Below are 16,877 nucleotides of genomic sequence, written 5' to 3' on the forward strand. Positions count from 1 at the left end.
GAAGTATCCCACTTGTCTTAAAGGCAAGAGGAAGTGCAGCTTCTGTTAAGGTCTACTGCTAACTTAACCACTTGTGGTGGGGAGAGAAAGACATTTTCCTGGCACTAGTAGATTACTTCCATGGAAATCAAATAGATTATTTCACATGGTAAACTTAAGAATTACACCTTTTCAACACCCTGTCTCCCACAGTACAAAAGCAAACGGACAGTCTTACCTATGACTGTTGTCCAAAACTGTGACAATATCCCATTTTTGACTATGAATGTGCAGTATGTGCAGTCAGCATCCAGGCTTTCATTATAAGACTTCATCTTTTTTGAGTAAGGCTTTTGTAAAGATGGGAAAATAATATTGGTGGCTTTGTATTTTAAATATTTCTTTATGTATATATATATTTTTTTAATCTATCTATATTTATCTATCTTCTGGTCCTAATGAGTGAAATCTACCAGCAGTTAATCTGATGGAGATCAGGCTGTTATGATGTTTCTTTGACCAGTTACCTTGCTTTCATCTTAGGTGCTGTATTGCTTTATTCATCTCAGTTTATCAGGTTTCAGTCCCAACATGGATTTTCTTTGGTAATGATACCTGTGGAAATTTTCTGCAAACTAAATAGTTTTTCTTAAAAAAGCCACAATGATGGCATTCTAATATTGTGAGGTATTTTAATATGCTGAAATATATGGAATAATATCTTTCTTGACAGAAGGTATAGCAGTTTAGTTGTTTAAATAGTTCTCAGAAGTAAGGGTTTGGGGAATGAGTGTTCTTCAACGAAACATGCATGGCACGTTTATGTATCTTTGACCTTTTACCTTTATCTTCCTTTTCTACTCAAAAGGTCAGTGTTCTCTAGAACTTTTGACTTCTTTTGTTTGTAGCAGCCACTGGATGCTCATATCTTCTTAATTATATGCTTTTGTGCATTGCAAAACAAAAATCAATAAATAGAATTTACTTAAGGGGCCATCTTGAAAGGCACAAAGGCTGTGAGGAAAGAATTATCAAGTTAATCACAAAAGCCTACCACCTTTACTCCAATTTTCAAACACAATGAAGACTATCTCAGTGCTGAATTGGAAGAGTATTATCAGTGTTCAGATTTTTGCATCATTTGGTTCCAAAAAATAATAATGGTAAAATAAAATGGCGGATGCAACTGCTCAGTAGATGCCTTTTATATGATCTGAGCTTGTATTTATAGAAGAAATGTCTTCATTTCAGATCCAGGGAAATATTTTCCTTCTAGAGCACAACTTTAGAAACCACAGGCCCTGATCCTGCTGGCAAGTAGGTACACATTAAATATTAGCAATAGCAATGCCATGTGATTGCTTGCCTTCTTTTTGTATATTAATAGTTCAGTAATAATTATGAAGAACAACTTGCCTCTTCTTACTCAGTATTTTGATTTAACATTTTTACAGTGTCAGGCTATGGAACTGCTTAGAACACTGATTTCTGGTTTAAATTACTTCCCTGCTGCTGCAGGAGTATTTAGGAAGGTTTCTGTTGTGTTACCTAAACCATAAGTGTTCTCTATTGTAAAAATCATCTTGTTACTGAAAGTGCTCCAAATAAGGAAAAACAGTTGGATACCTCGTGTTTTATGGCTGGATATTGCTGAATACAGGCTTTATGTACTTGTAAACCAGCTGCATCTATCTTGAGTCCAAATGGTATTGTGGTCCTCTGTTCATAGCCAGTGAGAAGAACTAAATACTGAATGCTGCTATTTAACTTCAATAGTAAGTACTAATAGAAATTATTTTATGGTCAATAATAACCTAAGTACCTCATTTAGAAGTAACTTTATACTAATTACAGATACTGCTGTAGGCAAATGAAGGTTTGTGATTTTTATCAATTTTGATATCAACTAGCAGGGTTCTTGCTATACCAGCAGGTCTGGTTGACAGCAGCCTCTGTGCACAGTATTCCATGTGCTAACACAGTGTTAGTGTGTGAGCCAAATGATCATCCTGGTGTAAAATTGCATTTGATTAGACAGGTCAGTTTCAGTCAAGGACTACAGTCTTTGACTGAAACCTTGTATGAAAATTCAAATAAAAGGTATTTAGTGCTTGTAACAATCACAGAGGATGACAGAAGACCTATCCTGTTAATTTCCTCAGTTGCCCCTGTGTGTGTATGTTCTCCCCCATCTGTGTTCCCTTGAGTCCCTGTTAGGTGCCACCAGCCTGGGCTACTGCAGCCCACGTAAATCTCCTTGGACTGCCATTCACTTTCACATAGCATCTTCTTTGAAGCCCACATGATACATCCCTCACTCTAACGTAGAGTAAGTTTGCTTCAGCTACAAGGTGCTTAGCTTGAGCTCTTCTGTCAGTTTTTATTTTCCATTGTGTTTCTCTCACTATGTATTTGGACCAAGATTATTGATTTAGTAGATAGGTGCTGTTGCTGATATATTGATTCACTTGCAGTGCCAGCAGGCGTTGTTGGTTGAAGGATCTCCCTTCTTTTTCTTGCACAAGTGGCAAGGGAACGTGTAATGCATTCCTCACTTCATTCCGGAGTTGTTTCAATTTCTCAGTGTATGAAACTGTTACTACACTGCTTGCTGTTTCTTCTTTCAAAGTTGCTGGACAGCTGCAGTATCTGGCTTTTTAAAAAGATCAGGTTGAATTTTGGAGGGAGATTTGAGCAGCACGGTGAAAGTGCCAGAAGAGTTTCCTGTGATGTAATCAGAATTCTGCATCAAGAAGTTTTTCTGGTTTCCCTTTGGTTAGCAACTGTCTTAGTAGATTTTCTACTCCACAATCAATGGGTTCAGTTGTAGAAAAGAAAAAGCCCAGCCCAACATCCCTACAGCTTGAATTGAACTGAAACAAATACTCTGAAGATGGCTATGAATAATTCAGATTCCTCTGTTGTAAGGTAGATGAATCAATCATTAAATTTTTTATACTACATGTAGGAGGAGTATAAAGTGAAGTATGTGAATAAGGGAGGGTAAAGGCCACAATAGAAGTTAAAATTTAGAATTTAAGAAATATCCTACTTTATGTATTTATTACTTAATTACCAGCTTTTCAGCAGGTAAAGGACAATATAATGTTTTCTTGCGAATTTTAGGGGTCAAGTCATTAACCACTTACTTAGAATGTTTAGAATGTTCATCATTAAGCTAAAGCAAATCAAAGCAGGAAGTTAAAAGAATACAGTGTCTTCTAAAACTTTAGTGTTCCTAGAGGGGCAAGTACACTTTTGCATTATATTGGTATAGTTTTTTGTCTTCTGATGCATTACTGTCTTTTATTTCTGTAATTTTATATGTAGTTTGAAACTTTGTAGTGTGTAGCATTCATAAAGAAACTCTTAACTGGAAGTTGAATTAGTGTGGTTTACTTTTAGTGTACAGGGCTTGAGTAAAGACTTGGTGAGACTATTTGGATGTAACTTCTCAGAACAGAGATCAGGCATGTGGCTACTGTGAGTATTCAAGAATTATAGGAAGCTGAAGCTGTGTCACCCTCTTAAATTACCTTGGCATAATGCTTAATGATTGTCATGGTGAGTGAATACTATTAATGAGCAGAAAAATATGGAATAAAATTGATGAGTATTTTTAGGGCATTTTAGGGACACTTTAAGGTCATGTATGTAGCATCAGAACATTTCTAGAGGGAAGCGGATTTTTAAAGCTATTTTTAATTTTGTTCTATGTGCAGCAGATCATTAGAGATGAACAATCTGCTAATGACATTTTGTTTTAAAAACCTTTGAATTTAGAATTCCTGTCTTACTGTTTAGATTGGAGGAAATATATTATGTAGCATAAAATATTTCTGTATATTAAACTTCAGTTGCAGTGCCTTGCAAATGTAAAACTTGCTGATGTAGTTACTGTTTTTTAATAGATCATTGACCCGTCAATCAGACTCTGACCATTTCAGAGATAAAAAGCTTGGCTTTCATTGGCTGCTAGGAATAGAGCACCTTTCCACAAATTAGGAAATGGTGTAATAATTAACAGGTAGAATGGATATGTGCATTCAGGTTTCAGTTGTATCTTCATGAGTTTTAGCTCCTGTTGTCTTCTGTGTAGTTAGTTAACCCACTGTCTGCCCACAGAGAATTTAACTATCAGTATAAAATGGATTTTTTTTTGTGGCAGTAGAATTATACTAAAATAATTGATAGATTTTTTTGCTCAAAAAAATCAATTGCTGAACAATTGCTGAAGTGAATTGTTCTTTCAAACTTTTATTTATAACAAGGTATAGAACTTCTCTAACAAAACTCATTAAGGGAGTAATAATTCTCTTCTAAAGCAGCAAAGCAACAGTACTTTACCTAAATTCTCTGTATGCAAAAGTGTTTAAACTTTAATCTTTTTTTTCTTTCTGTTTTACAGACTTAAATGATTTTAGGTACTGATGATTCCTAGTACAGGAAGGAGTTTGACATCTTTGATCCAAAAAGCCACTTGGAAATTGCCAAAACAGGTCATTTAGTAGTGGCCCTATTACAGGAATCAGAAAGTTGGCAGACGTCATTTGCCATTCCTAAGGTAATTTATGTTTTGAAAATATAAGCTGTATTTTAATTGCAAACATTCATTAAACAACATCAAGATTCAATTCCTTTGGTGTGATCATAGAATCGTAGAACAGCTCAGGTTGGAAAATCTCTTAAAAATCATCAACTTCCAAACCCTGTGCCATTGGCACGTTTCACTAGACCAAGTTGCTCAGGACCCCATCCAGCCTGGCCTTAATGTACTGGCACTGCAAAATGTGAATCAGCAAAACAAATCCTAAGTTTAGAGAAGTTACAGAACTGCAAAGTTAAGGAAAACTTTCTGAATTTTTGTGTAACTTATAAACCTTTAAACATGTCAACAAGCAAAAGAGAAGTGATACTTAAAATGAGGGGCTGATAAATTCTATGTAACTGGACATTTACTAAGTTCATTTGAACTGTTAGTAGCATTTTCTGTTTGTCACAGATCTGTTACTAAGCTTTTTACATCATGTATTGGTAGCCTTTTATCTACAAAACTTATTAACATCACTACTTTAGGGATTCAACCTCACTATCACATTGCTTAGTCTTTCCCTTACCCGATCCACTACTTTAGTGTTGACTATAAATTATGTTCTTTTGGATATTTGTATATTACCATTCTTTATGTAACTCAAAGCTTTCACAGCTTTGGTTATTGTCCTTTAAAAGTTACCATTTTCTGGGACTAAATTTAAGTGTACAACTGCAGAAGTTTGGACACTCCAGTGTTTTAGGTGGTATTTGTTTTGTTATAACCATAAAAGTGATCAGTACTAGTCTCTAGGTTTTGTAGCTTCTTTGTATTTTGCCCTAACTAATTTTAGAGATTGTATATTGCTTTTCCAGTGACAGCAGTGGTATACCAGAGCTCACTATTCTGGGGTGTTTATGGTTTTTCCATGTTAACATGAGCCTTATGAATGTGCAGATTTATTGACCCCTAGTGGGGTTGTTAGGAAAATGGTTGCTAATTTAATAAGTGCTGAATGAAAAATTTGCATCTTTTTCAGTGCTGCATTTGTTTCAGTGGTCTTTTCCTTCTATTTACAGCTGGATTAGCTCTCAAATTTTTTTCTGGTGCTCTCCTCGTCTGCAGAATTGCCTGTTGAAGCAACTTCTGTTAGCAACAGCACTCCCAAAACAAGTAGCTGTAATCAGCATTTTAAGGAACAGTTATATTTGTTTCTGCATATATTAAAATCATAATTATACAGCAGGAGTTTTAAAAACTAAAAGGTCTTCTTTTTGTGTGCTGTGTAAGTGGGCTTATTTTTAATTAGCTGGAAAAGCTAGTAATTTCTTGAGTAGTTTGGTACTACATAAATGAATTAAAGCAAATCCTAAATCACCTGCTCAAGCTTTACTGACCTCTTAGTGGTTATTAAATAATTATTATTTATCAGTAATAGCCTGAAACAGTAGTTTCATGCCAAAACAGCACGTAAAATATTGCATTTCTAGCAAACTTTAATTTTAAATAGCTCTAGTATTTTAATCATTTAGTTGAAACTGTAATTTTCTGGGAGATGAAATGATCTCCTAACCATGCTGTGAAGATTTCTTACATTTATTTCAGATGAGTTAAAAGCAAGTACTGATTGGTGAAGTCACATTTGACTGTTTGATTAGCAATAGTAAATGAAGACAAATAGGTCAATAATTAAACTTAATTTTAACTTCACTATAATGTGTTTCCATGTATCAGAATCAGAAACTAGGTGTTGCTGTAAATTAATTTTTCTATGCAAGTTTGACATAAATAAGTGCTAAATATTTCTAAAATAAATTCTCTTTTTAAGATTTGTACATCTATTTTTATAGGCTTGAAGTAGTTAAGTAGTTTTTTTACCAGTTAAACTATGAAATACTCCCATGAATTTTACGTGTTTTTAAAATTGCAAAGAAAAAGTAAATTTTTTTTTTTTGCATTTGCTAATATTTATTATTGTGCTTATTGCATAAACCACGGTATTTAAAGTCAAACTTACACAGCAGTCAAAAATGTCAAAGAGACCTCAAATTCATATTTTTGTGGGAGCACCCAGGATTCCGAGGCCAGGGGAGGGGTTAGAGCAAAGCTCAGCCCCCGCTGGTGAGCGGTGGAGGGAGCTGCGCTGTTTGTGTGATAGCCCTGGGTTTGTTCCTGGGAAGCTCCGGGGTGCTGCTGCCCCCTCGGTGCCCCATGCAGAAAGCTCCACACCCACAGGGGTCCCTGCCAGTGGGGACAGAGCTCAGCAGGGCAGGCTCGTGGCAAAAGAAGGAGAAGATTTGCCATCTCCTGCCCCTGTGGCACTAACTTGTACCAGCACACCTAAAAGGAGCACAAGTTTGACTCGCTCTGATTGTCAGGAATCCAAAGGTAGATTTACACCTGCAGATGTAAATCAGGCTGCAGATCAACACCTGCCCCAGGGCCGTGCAGAATCAGCTGGACAAGAGGAACCATCAGGTACCTGCTGCCCAGAGCTCCCTGAGAGAAAAGCCCGTCCTTCAGAAGTTAACAGCTCTGACATTTCTGCTTTGGTTGCCAGCCCTGAGCAGGTCAGCATCCATCTACAGTCTGTGGGACTTCAGGCAGCTCACAGAAGTGAGCATCATCATCATCGATGTCAATGTATGGATATGTTTTTCCAAAAAGGTCAGGAGTCCAAACCAAAAGAGCCAAATGAGTGTGCAGACTTTGCAGTGTCAGCAGACACTGAGTTTCGTAGTGTAGTGACTTCCAGTCAGGTGGCTGTTTTTGCACAGAATGAGATGCAGGAAAGTATTGTAAAACTATCAGAAATAGAAGCAGGCAAAAAAGCTAAAGAAAGACAGTATGATCACTTCCAATGTGATTCTGGTGTTGGAACATGTACTACTACTGTGACTGAAAATGAATATGAGGAAGAGGATGCAAGCTCTCTTGAACTTTTCAGTTCTGAGGATGATGGGGAAAATGTTTCGATTAAAGCTACAAAACAGGAAGAAAGTGCTCAGGAAAATGCAGAAAAGTTTCAAGAGCTTAATGATCCTGCTGAGCAACTTGTAAATGAAATCCATATTGAGCCATTGAGCTCTGAGATACTGTGCTCTCAAGGGAACTGTTCTCACAAGAACTTTTCTAAAAGACCCCGCAAGCATGAAGATTCCTTTCATCTATCTCACTCAGCATTTAAAAGACAGCTGAAATCCAAGAGAGCTAAACTGAATTCTTCTCCGCCTGCTTCTGGGGTGAGAGTGGATCCAGACAGGATGGCAGAGTTCAAGAAACTCCAAAAGAAACTATCACTACTTAAGAATTGCTGCAGCAAAAATCAAAAGTACAATATTTTGGTCGCAGTTGTACATCCTTGTCATATCAAAGAAATACAGAAGAAGACTAAACCAAAATCTTCATGTAAAGTTCCTGTGGCAACAATTGTTGTTATTGACCAGTCAGAAACTGAGAGAAAGGTGGTGCTGTGGCGTGGTGCTGCATTTTGGTCCCTCACTGTGTTTCCTGGGGATATCGTACTGCTTACAGGTGAGAATTCTTTTGTTTGCCTTTTTAAAATACGGGTCTTAAAAATGCCTGTTTAAAGTAGAAGAATGTAACAAGTAATCTGGAACTATGGCTAAGCATTTGTAAGTTGCTTTTTTACATCACTTACATCATTTGAGTTCTCAGTCATCCTGCCAGGGCAACATTGACTATTCCATGGAAGCTTGCCCTCAGACACAGCCATGGAGAGTCAGGGCTGTTCTGTAAGGTGTCAGTGTTTTAAAACAGTTGTTCCTGAAAAGTACAAGTGCTACCAAAAACCAGATATAAGCAGTGTCTGCTAGGAGGCTAATAAATGTAAGAATTACATCAAACTAATGAGAAAATTTTACTAACTCATTGTAAATGGTGTTGGTAGATTTAAAAAAAAAATCACTGTGTTTCCAAGTGATCTCTCTCAAACCCTGTGCTTTACACATCTGTATGTAAGACAGTTATATAGTCAAGAAAAATAGGATACACTTCTATATTGTCAACACATGAGTTGATAAAGTTGGCTTTTTTCTTGCAGATATAATAATGTATGAGAATCCTTGGTGTGGAGAGGTCATGCTTCAGTCAACATTTTCCAGTCAGTTACTGAATCTGGGGAACTGCTCAGCTCTCAATACAGAAGAATGTAAGATTGTAGTGCATAGGTTGCCATGAAAATCACAGTAAGAGAGCTATTTCAAGTACTCCATTTTGCTGGCAATGCCTCACACACAGGGTAAAATAGAAATGGGTGCAACTGAGAGGTACAAAACACAATAGAAAAATGTGACAGGAACACCTGAGCACAAGGTGTGGACATGACATCAGATAGGCATATGGAGATAATGATCAAGTTTGGTGGCTACCACTCTGAACTCAAAAAAAAAAAAAAATGAGTTGAGTTTAGGAAAGAGCAGTTATCCCAGGACCTGTCCATGTGATGTCTGAGATTGCATGAGGATTAATTTTTTTGCAAAGTGGAGTAAGTAGATCCATTCAGGGAACGTGATTAATTGCAGGCCATGGAGGGTTGGAGACTGAGGGGAAAATACTGTGGAAGTATCACCAATGTTCTTCCTGTCCTTGTGATGTCCACTGTTGTGATGCCAGCTCTTAAGGCAGATTCTGGGGTCAGTGATCAAGAACAGCTTTCTTCTTACCAAACTATGGTACAAGGGGTTTTTTTTTATATATCTTAAATTATTGCACTTAGCTTCATCTGCCTCCTCTTGATACTACCCTGAAGTACAGTTTAATTTCAAATCTAGTGTTATATATCTCAGGAATTTCTTACCTTAAAATTATTCTAAAGCTGTTTTGATTTTTTCAGTGTAAACATGTTTCAAGTCACAAGTTTTACTCTTCTGAGCATAACAAGCAGTATGTGACTTTGCCTTTTTTCCATGTAAGTTTATCCTCTAGTGGATGATGGTGTTCTGCGTGGCTTATTGGCATACATATCATCAGAATTTCCACACTTCAGAGACATTCCACAAAGACAAGTTCAGAGACTGGATGATGTTCGGTATGTGCAGCTACATCAGCTCCAGCCCAATACTTTGGTGCACTCAATCCTGAAAATTATCAATATTTCTGTGTTAACAGGTAAGTTCATGCACTGGACTTCAACTTCTGCAGTAGGTGGAACTTAAATAGTAATTTTGCAAGGCAAAATGTTTCTCACTGCTTGATTTCAAGCTTTGCACAAAGATTTGATCACATTGCACTATCATCTTGAACCAGTAAGATACAAATTTCTACCCACATCATCAGTAGCATGTTTATTAGTTTTAAATGTAGACTTTAGATAGATAGAAATTTGCTCTCGTATGTAAATCTAGATATTAGAACTAAATATTGGTTAGATATTTCATCCAGGTATTCTTGTTCAAAAATAATTAATTATGGAAAATGCTGTAGTTGTAGTGTGGAACTGAAACAAACATACAGTGTCCTGGATAAGAGTGATGTAGAGATGTTAGTTGTTGCAATTTGTATGTACTGTTACTAATAGTTTTAGTGTGCCTTGTTCACCTTGTGCCTGTAGTTTTCTTTTATGTAAAAACTTCTAGAGAAATGTTTCTTCCACTATATTGCACAGAAGTTATGGGAACTTCCAATTGCTGAGAGATTGAGTACAACTTCTTTCTATTCAATACAAGTCAGAAGGAATGGGAGCTGAAAGATGCTCAGATGCCTCCTGCTTCAAAGGGAGTTGTCCAACTACTGAGTGCTTAGATGGATAAAAGTTTATTAATTAACTTTATGCACTCCCTTAAACTAGATTCATGTTGCAGAAGAAAGCAAGTTATTTTCTGTCCAGAAGAAATCATAGGTGTGTTCTTCTTTGCTTTTAATTGTAGCATAAAATGTGATAACACCATGGTTTCACTGTAAAGCTGAGGCACGTGGGGTTTATGTGCTTATATGCTTTTTACTGTAGAAGTAATGTAATTTCAATTCTTCTCAGAATCTGTGTACAGCTACAGAGGTGGCAGCCAAAAAAAAATTATTCTAACTGTAGAACAGAACAGAGATCAACACTATAGGATGGTTCTGTGGGGAGCAGGGGCTGCCTGGTACCCACAGCTTCAGAGGAAAAAAGGTAAGGTCCTTGTAGCTATTGGTAGGTCTAAAAGGATTTTTGTGATGCTGTTAGTGCCTTTTAAGTATTCAGCTGGTAACATTGATCCATTCAACCTTTAAATATTCCCCTTGGAGGGGTAATGTATTTTGTGCTAATTCTAACGTATCTCCTCTGTTTAGAAGCAGTGCAGACAAGAGAATTTGAATGCACTTTAGAAGACTGAGAAGGCATAAATATTTAAAAACTTGAATCTATATACAAGATGCTCTTACTTGTATAGTGACTGGCTATGTGACTGTAAAAACCCATGAGTGTTAACTGTATTACCAGTTTTGCTGGGTCTTCCTTATCCTTGTCTCATTTAGCACGAATTACTGGGTTTTTTCTACTCCTTTTTTCATTTTCTGCTTTCCACTTTACTCGTGTCAGGCTTTATATCCTGATGGTCTTGAGATCAAGTCCAGCTGTAACTAAGTAAAAGTATCTCTTGCAAGAATTACATAGACTGTGTTTCAGCAGTGACTCCTACCAAATTTTGAGTAATTCCTAGTCTCTTCTTTTAAAAAAATTAAACTAGGTTTATGTTAAATTGATAATTGTGGAGATAGAAGATTAAAAAACAGGGACATTAAAAAATGGAAGTTTAATAACATGAAGATTTTTTTTCTCTGAGACATTGCCAGCATTAGAGTTGACAACCAATTTCAGAGCTGGTTTGTTTTTCAAAAGTCTCAGTTGCCTTGAGAGCTGAATTTGGTAGAGGTGAAATGAAATTTCTGTTATGGGACAACTTACGCAAAGTTTATAGGGAAAGGAAAAACCTTACATGTCATCACACTTAAAAGGAAGTTGCCAGAGCTGATCATATGAGAATGTCTTCTGATTTGTTTCTCAGTCTTGTTAGTGACCCTGACTTTCTGTAAGTTAACCACGGTATAGAAAGTAAACTCTTCCCTTTGCTTTTTTGTTCTGTAGACCACATATGGGACTTCAAGTACCTTTTGGTCCAGTGTAGTTCTGTCTCAGGTGACTTGGAACTGCACACAACCCCGTGGTCATCCTATGAATGCTTGTTTGATGATGATAAAAGGGCAGTTGAATTTAAAGAAAAATTTCAGAAAAGTCAAACATCCCTCATGGGGTTGACAAGGCTCTCTGCACTCCTGGAAGAAAAATGCTCAGGTAAATGTTATCCATTGCTCTGTAATGTCTGTTGTGCCATGCATAAGGAGGCAAAATAGATGCTCTCTTGATGAGGTAAGATGGTTGTTTTTTTAAAGTAGTCCAGGTCTGGTTCTGAATTTATTCTGGAGGCTGCTGCTCTGTACTTGGCCAAACTGAATGCAGCCTTCATCCATGAGCTCAGCTGAGAGATGCATGTGGTGTGTGGTGCCATGCAAAGGCAGCTTTGGAGCACAGAGGGAAATGCTGACTTCTGTTGTCCACACCAGCCAGTCCAGTAATGATGTGACTAATTACTGAAAGTTTATCAGTGTTTCTCAAAAACTGGAACTCTCCAGTGCAAGGGTGAAGTAGCTACTGCTATTGCAAGCTTCTTACAAAAGTTCAAAGAAGACATTTGACACAGTCATCCTCTCCCAGATAAACCCAGAAGATTGCTGTGGTTGGTGTTACATTCTGGGAAGTGATTAAAGTTGTTCTTGCAGCATTTAACTGTAGTTCAAATATAAATAGTGAAAAGCTAAGTTGCTAAAGCTATGCTTTTCAGTGTCTTGGAAACAGGGGGAAGAAAATCACTTGGAAATTCTTCACAATTTTGATCTCTTATTCAGGCAGTTTGTATAGTGTCATGTACTGATATAGGACCTGAAAATGTAATGCTTTTATACATTTTAAAATAATATTTAGCCACCAGGATTTTTCACTGACTAAAATATCTGTAAAAATTTGAGCATGTGTTAACAAAGGGGAAAAAACTGAGAAAGTTCTTGATAGCAATTTTGGTTTTTAATCAGCTGTAGGCATTGATTTTGCTTTCGGTTCTAAATAAAGCTTAATTCATATTTGAATTGTTTTTGTAGGAGTGGTTCAAGTGAAAGCCCATATCTTGGAATTGAAATTTACCATTTCCACTGGTCAGTACAAGCAAATCATCTTCTCCGCTGACACTTCACTGGAATGTGTTTTGGCTTCTCTGTCTATGATTACATATTCAGGTTGTGCCAAATGTGGTTTGGAGCTACAGGCAGATGAGAACATGATCTATAAGCAGTGTATTAGATGTCTGCCATACAGCAAAGTAAAAACATTCTACAGGTAAACAAAATAGAGTTAAAGTAATGTGTATTATTAGGGAGGTAAACTTCCTCCATTTTAACTTCCCCCATATCTAAAATTGTTTGTTTAAGGGTGTAGTTAGCAATCATCCCTGTCTCTCTAATGAATTTTCAATTTGTTTTTGAATTGCTGTATTATATTGTCATTATTTATACATTATATTCTTAGTTTAAATCTAACTTTTTTATTTCTTTGACTACTATTATCATGCAGGAATGATGTTTACCCAGTACTGTGTCAGATAAAGCTGAGGTGGAGTAGAAGCTTGAGGAGCAAAGGAAAACTCCTTGAAAATCTTGTTCCAGCCTAAATCTGAAATCACGTGAACGCAGAACCATGTTTTTAAACTGATTAGTCAGTTTCTGCTGTGCAGAAATAATATTGACAAGTGTTTTCAGTAAACATTCTGGGATAGCAGAGATAGTGAGTTATCACCAGATGGCACTGTGGGACACAGATATTCACACTTAGAGAAAATAAACTAAGTGGATCTAGTTGATGTAGGTACATCTTTATTAACTAATTGTTCAATTCTCACATTTATCTTGGACTTTTGAAATATAATTTTCATTGTGACTAGAAAGACATGTAGCTAGAAAATGTTTGAGACAACCATGGATGTGATAGAATTCTAGAATATGTAAATTTTCTATCTAAATTTTTTCTCAAATTCTTTCTAAACTCTTTCTTAATGAGCTTAATGAATCATCAACTTAAATACCATTACTTAATGAACTAGGACTTAAATATCCTATTTATCTTACCAGGTAGTGACTTAGTATTTGCTTAGTACTCTAAGCAAAATAGACTTGCATCTTTATGTCCTATTTGTTTTCCTGTCAGGGAGGTTTTTTCCTTAACTGCAAAGTGCAAAGAGGTTTTTCCTTAAGTGAAAAGGTTCTGCCAGTCCTTCATAAGACTATAAAATCTCAGTGGACATGAAGGACCTCAATTTGCTCCTGGACAAAAGATGGTAGAAAAATGATAAGGATTTCCAGTGTTTGTATTCTCAGCATGGGAACACATCCAGATGAAGAATTTACACGTCCATTTTTTTCAGAGAAAAGCCTGATGTTTTTGCACTGGAATTTTCTTCTGATTAATTAGTAAAAATGCATCACCTTGGGAGTATTTCCCAATAGGGATTTTTATTTGTTCAGTGGTTTGTGAAAACATTTGTTTTTTGTTTTTTTTTTTTTTTACAGTAAAACAGATATACCTTGGTATTATGTGGCTATAAAGTGATGTATTAAGACAGATATATAGTGATGTTGATACAGATGGTACAATTCCAAGTGATACACCTAAGCTGATGTCCCTGCTTTGCACTTCCACCTCCTCCGTGGGCAATCCTGAGCATCCTAACAGTGAAAAATTTCCTTCTAATGTCTAATCTGAGTGTCCTGTCTCAGTTTAAGGCCATTTCTTTATTACTGATTCCAGTGCTACAGATTTGACGCATGAGTACATAGAGATTTTCTCATTTTTCTATTTCTTGGTATTGTGTTGTAGAGTAAGATTTTAAATTGTAGTGCTTTCTAAAATTTTGCTTCAATAGAAAACAAACCATAGCAGCTAACTTTCATGAAACTTTGTTTTCTGATCTAGACCTGCTTTGATGACAGTAGAAGATGAAGGATATGAAATTTATGTTCATGTGGTGTCTGAGTTGGTGGAAAAAATCTTCCTCAATATTCCTGCAGACTGGCTGAAGAGATTAGTAGGTACTGATTCATGAATTACTTGTGATAGAAACAGGCAGCAAATTTCACAATGGAAGGAAAATTTTTGATCGTTGACAGTTTAAAAAAACCCTAAGCAACCAACATCAAAGAATATTTCAGTGGCTGTCTGACAAACTCAGAATTTCAGAGGACAGGTTGCAACAACAGGAGGTGAGATGGTGTGAATACCTATTATATAACTAAGTAGGTGTAGTTATATACCTAAATATTCAATAGCTAAATAGATTCCTTATGTGCAAAATAGAATGTCTTAGGAGCTTTTAGAAGGAGATGGCATGTTTTCATGGCATGTTTTCACACTGAGCTGTGTTTCAGACAAGCTTCACTTGATACATCCTGTTTGACTTGAGGTGTTTTATGTGATTCACTGGTGTTAACAGTTTAATGAGAAACAGGCTCAGCTCATTGTTTTTTAAAAGTAATTAAAAATAACAGCTAATTTTCTATTCAGATGTTAAACTTCACTTCCCGTAATTCAATGGAGCTTCATGGAGATAGAACTTGAATGTTACGTGCTACTGTGAAAATCAAGTGTAAATTGAATTGTTTTGTGTTTTGTAGTGCCCTCTTCAGATATAACCTACAGCACAATAGTGGCAGATCTGTGTCATGCACTGCTGGCAGATACTGAAGCATCCTATTTGTTGGAAATCAGAAGCCACTTCGTGCTAGATGAGAACAGCTATCCTTTGCAAAAGGATTTCCACCTGCTGAATTTTCATCCTGATCTTTGACCTCTACACTGAGTAACAAAGACCATAAGGACACACAGATGGGAAGCAGAAGAAAAATTACTTAGCTGAAGGGAGCAAATCTCTTCAAAAAACTATAATAAAGAATTTTGGTTTTAACTTATGAAAAAAGCAAAACTGTCAAAAGGATTGGTTCGGAATATCTGCTAATAGTATATACTGCTGGAGTAACACTGATGAATTTTCATGAAATATATTTTTATACGTGCATATTTGTGTTAATAATTATGTTAATAAACTCCAACAATTTCTTCTGTATCTGTTTTCCTTTTTCTCCTCAGAAAAGTTCACTACTCTTGTGAGAGACTGAATTTTCCTGAGATCTGCCATATTAGAGGAAGACAGAAAGAATTCAGTAATATTTAAGTTACACAATTTTTGTTTGTCTTATCCCATATGGTGGTTTTGTTTTGCTGTTGTGGTTGCTTTCCTTCTTGTAAAAGCAAAATTTTTGCCATTTACCCTCAGCAATTTTGCTGCTGCTCTTTTCTCTTGTAGAACAGAATTGTCTTGTAATCATTCCACCTCCTGCAGCTCAAGGTAAGTCTCAAGCACGAGATCAGATGAATGTTATATAAAAAGGCAGTAGGTAAAGAAATTGCTCATTATGTGACAGTTGAAAACACTGTGTTACAACTCCTGATTTGATGATGTTTCTTGCTTTGAAATAACTCTTGTTCAGGAAGAGTCAGAAAGGGCCTTTCTCATTTGCTTCCCTTGGATGACCATGAGTACAAGTACATTGGTAAGTGCATTAGAATTTGTTTCTTCACAATTTAGCTGCAATTACTGAACACACAAGCTGGAAGTATTGTTACTTTAATGTATGGGAAGAAAGGAGGACCGTACTGTACATAAAGTCAGACAGGTGACTTCTCACCCTGTTTGTTAACAGGCTCTGTGCATTGCATACATCTTCTGCACAAACTCATAAACCAACTGTCTGAAATACTTCTAACTGCTTACTTTTAAGATCCTTAATGGTATGATTGAAATAATAAAATACAAAATTTACTTGGTAAAATCACTTTATTTTAGTAATATGTAAACTGTGTGATAACTGAGTAGTTTTTCTTCCCAGAACAAGCACAGTAACTTTGCTGATCACATTGGTTTGCAGTAGCTTTGTGGGGCTGAAATTTGACTACAGCTCTTTGGGGTTGAGTTGCTGGTATTATCCCTTTAGATATAATGAAGGTTGAGCACTTGGTCAAATTCAGCTTAATGTAATGAGTTTCGGCCCATTTTATATCCAGCGGTGTAATTAGCAAGACAGACTGAGGGTACTGTGTAGCATATCAGATGGTGGATCAGGGAGGTCTGTTATCTTCAATTCCTCTGTGGTATCTTCTCATTCGTAACATTTCCTTTAAGTAGTAACAATATTATCAAAATGGAAAGTGGTTTCATCTCCCCAGAGAAGCCTAGTATGTTGAAGATTTTGAATTAATTAATATTGT

General features: G+C 36.3%; 1 protein-coding gene across 15 annotated transcripts in view; it reads left to right on the plus strand.

The window, feature by feature from the left end:
* Nucleotides 1-15,675, plus strand: part of SHLD2 (shieldin complex subunit 2) — a 29,903-nt gene extending 14,228 nt beyond the window's left edge. For 7 of the 15 annotated variants that reach the window (XM_038140578.1, XM_038140580.1, XM_038140576.1 and 4 more), the window contains 9 exons: nucleotides 4,388-4,543; nucleotides 5,590-8,044; nucleotides 8,574-8,681; nucleotides 9,446-9,640; nucleotides 10,506-10,640; nucleotides 11,598-11,804; nucleotides 12,665-12,899; nucleotides 14,529-14,644; nucleotides 15,227-15,675. In XM_038140578.1, the coding sequence (XP_037996506.1) occupies nucleotides 6,541-8,044; nucleotides 8,574-8,681; nucleotides 9,446-9,640; nucleotides 10,506-10,640; nucleotides 11,598-11,804; nucleotides 12,665-12,899; nucleotides 14,529-14,644; nucleotides 15,227-15,399 (2,673 nt within the window). In that variant the 5' untranslated portion in view covers nucleotides 4,388-4,543; nucleotides 5,590-6,540 and the 3' untranslated portion in view covers nucleotides 15,400-15,675. Of the gene's footprint in view, nucleotides 1-1,230; nucleotides 1,297-1,349; nucleotides 4,251-4,387; nucleotides 4,544-5,589; nucleotides 8,045-8,573; nucleotides 8,682-9,445; nucleotides 9,641-10,505; nucleotides 10,641-11,597; nucleotides 11,805-12,664; nucleotides 12,900-14,528; nucleotides 14,816-15,226 lie in introns of those variants that run through there. The other 8 variants (XM_038140579.1, XM_038140583.1, XM_038140585.1 and 5 more) reach the window with 7 other exon arrangements.
* The last annotated feature ends 1,202 nt before the right edge of the window (nucleotides 15,676-16,877 follow it).

This window comes from Motacilla alba, chromosome 6 (genome assembly GCF_015832195.1).
Source record: "Motacilla alba alba isolate MOTALB_02 chromosome 6, Motacilla_alba_V1.0_pri, whole genome shotgun sequence".
Lineage (NCBI taxonomy): Eukaryota > Metazoa > Chordata > Aves > Passeriformes > Motacillidae > Motacilla > Motacilla alba.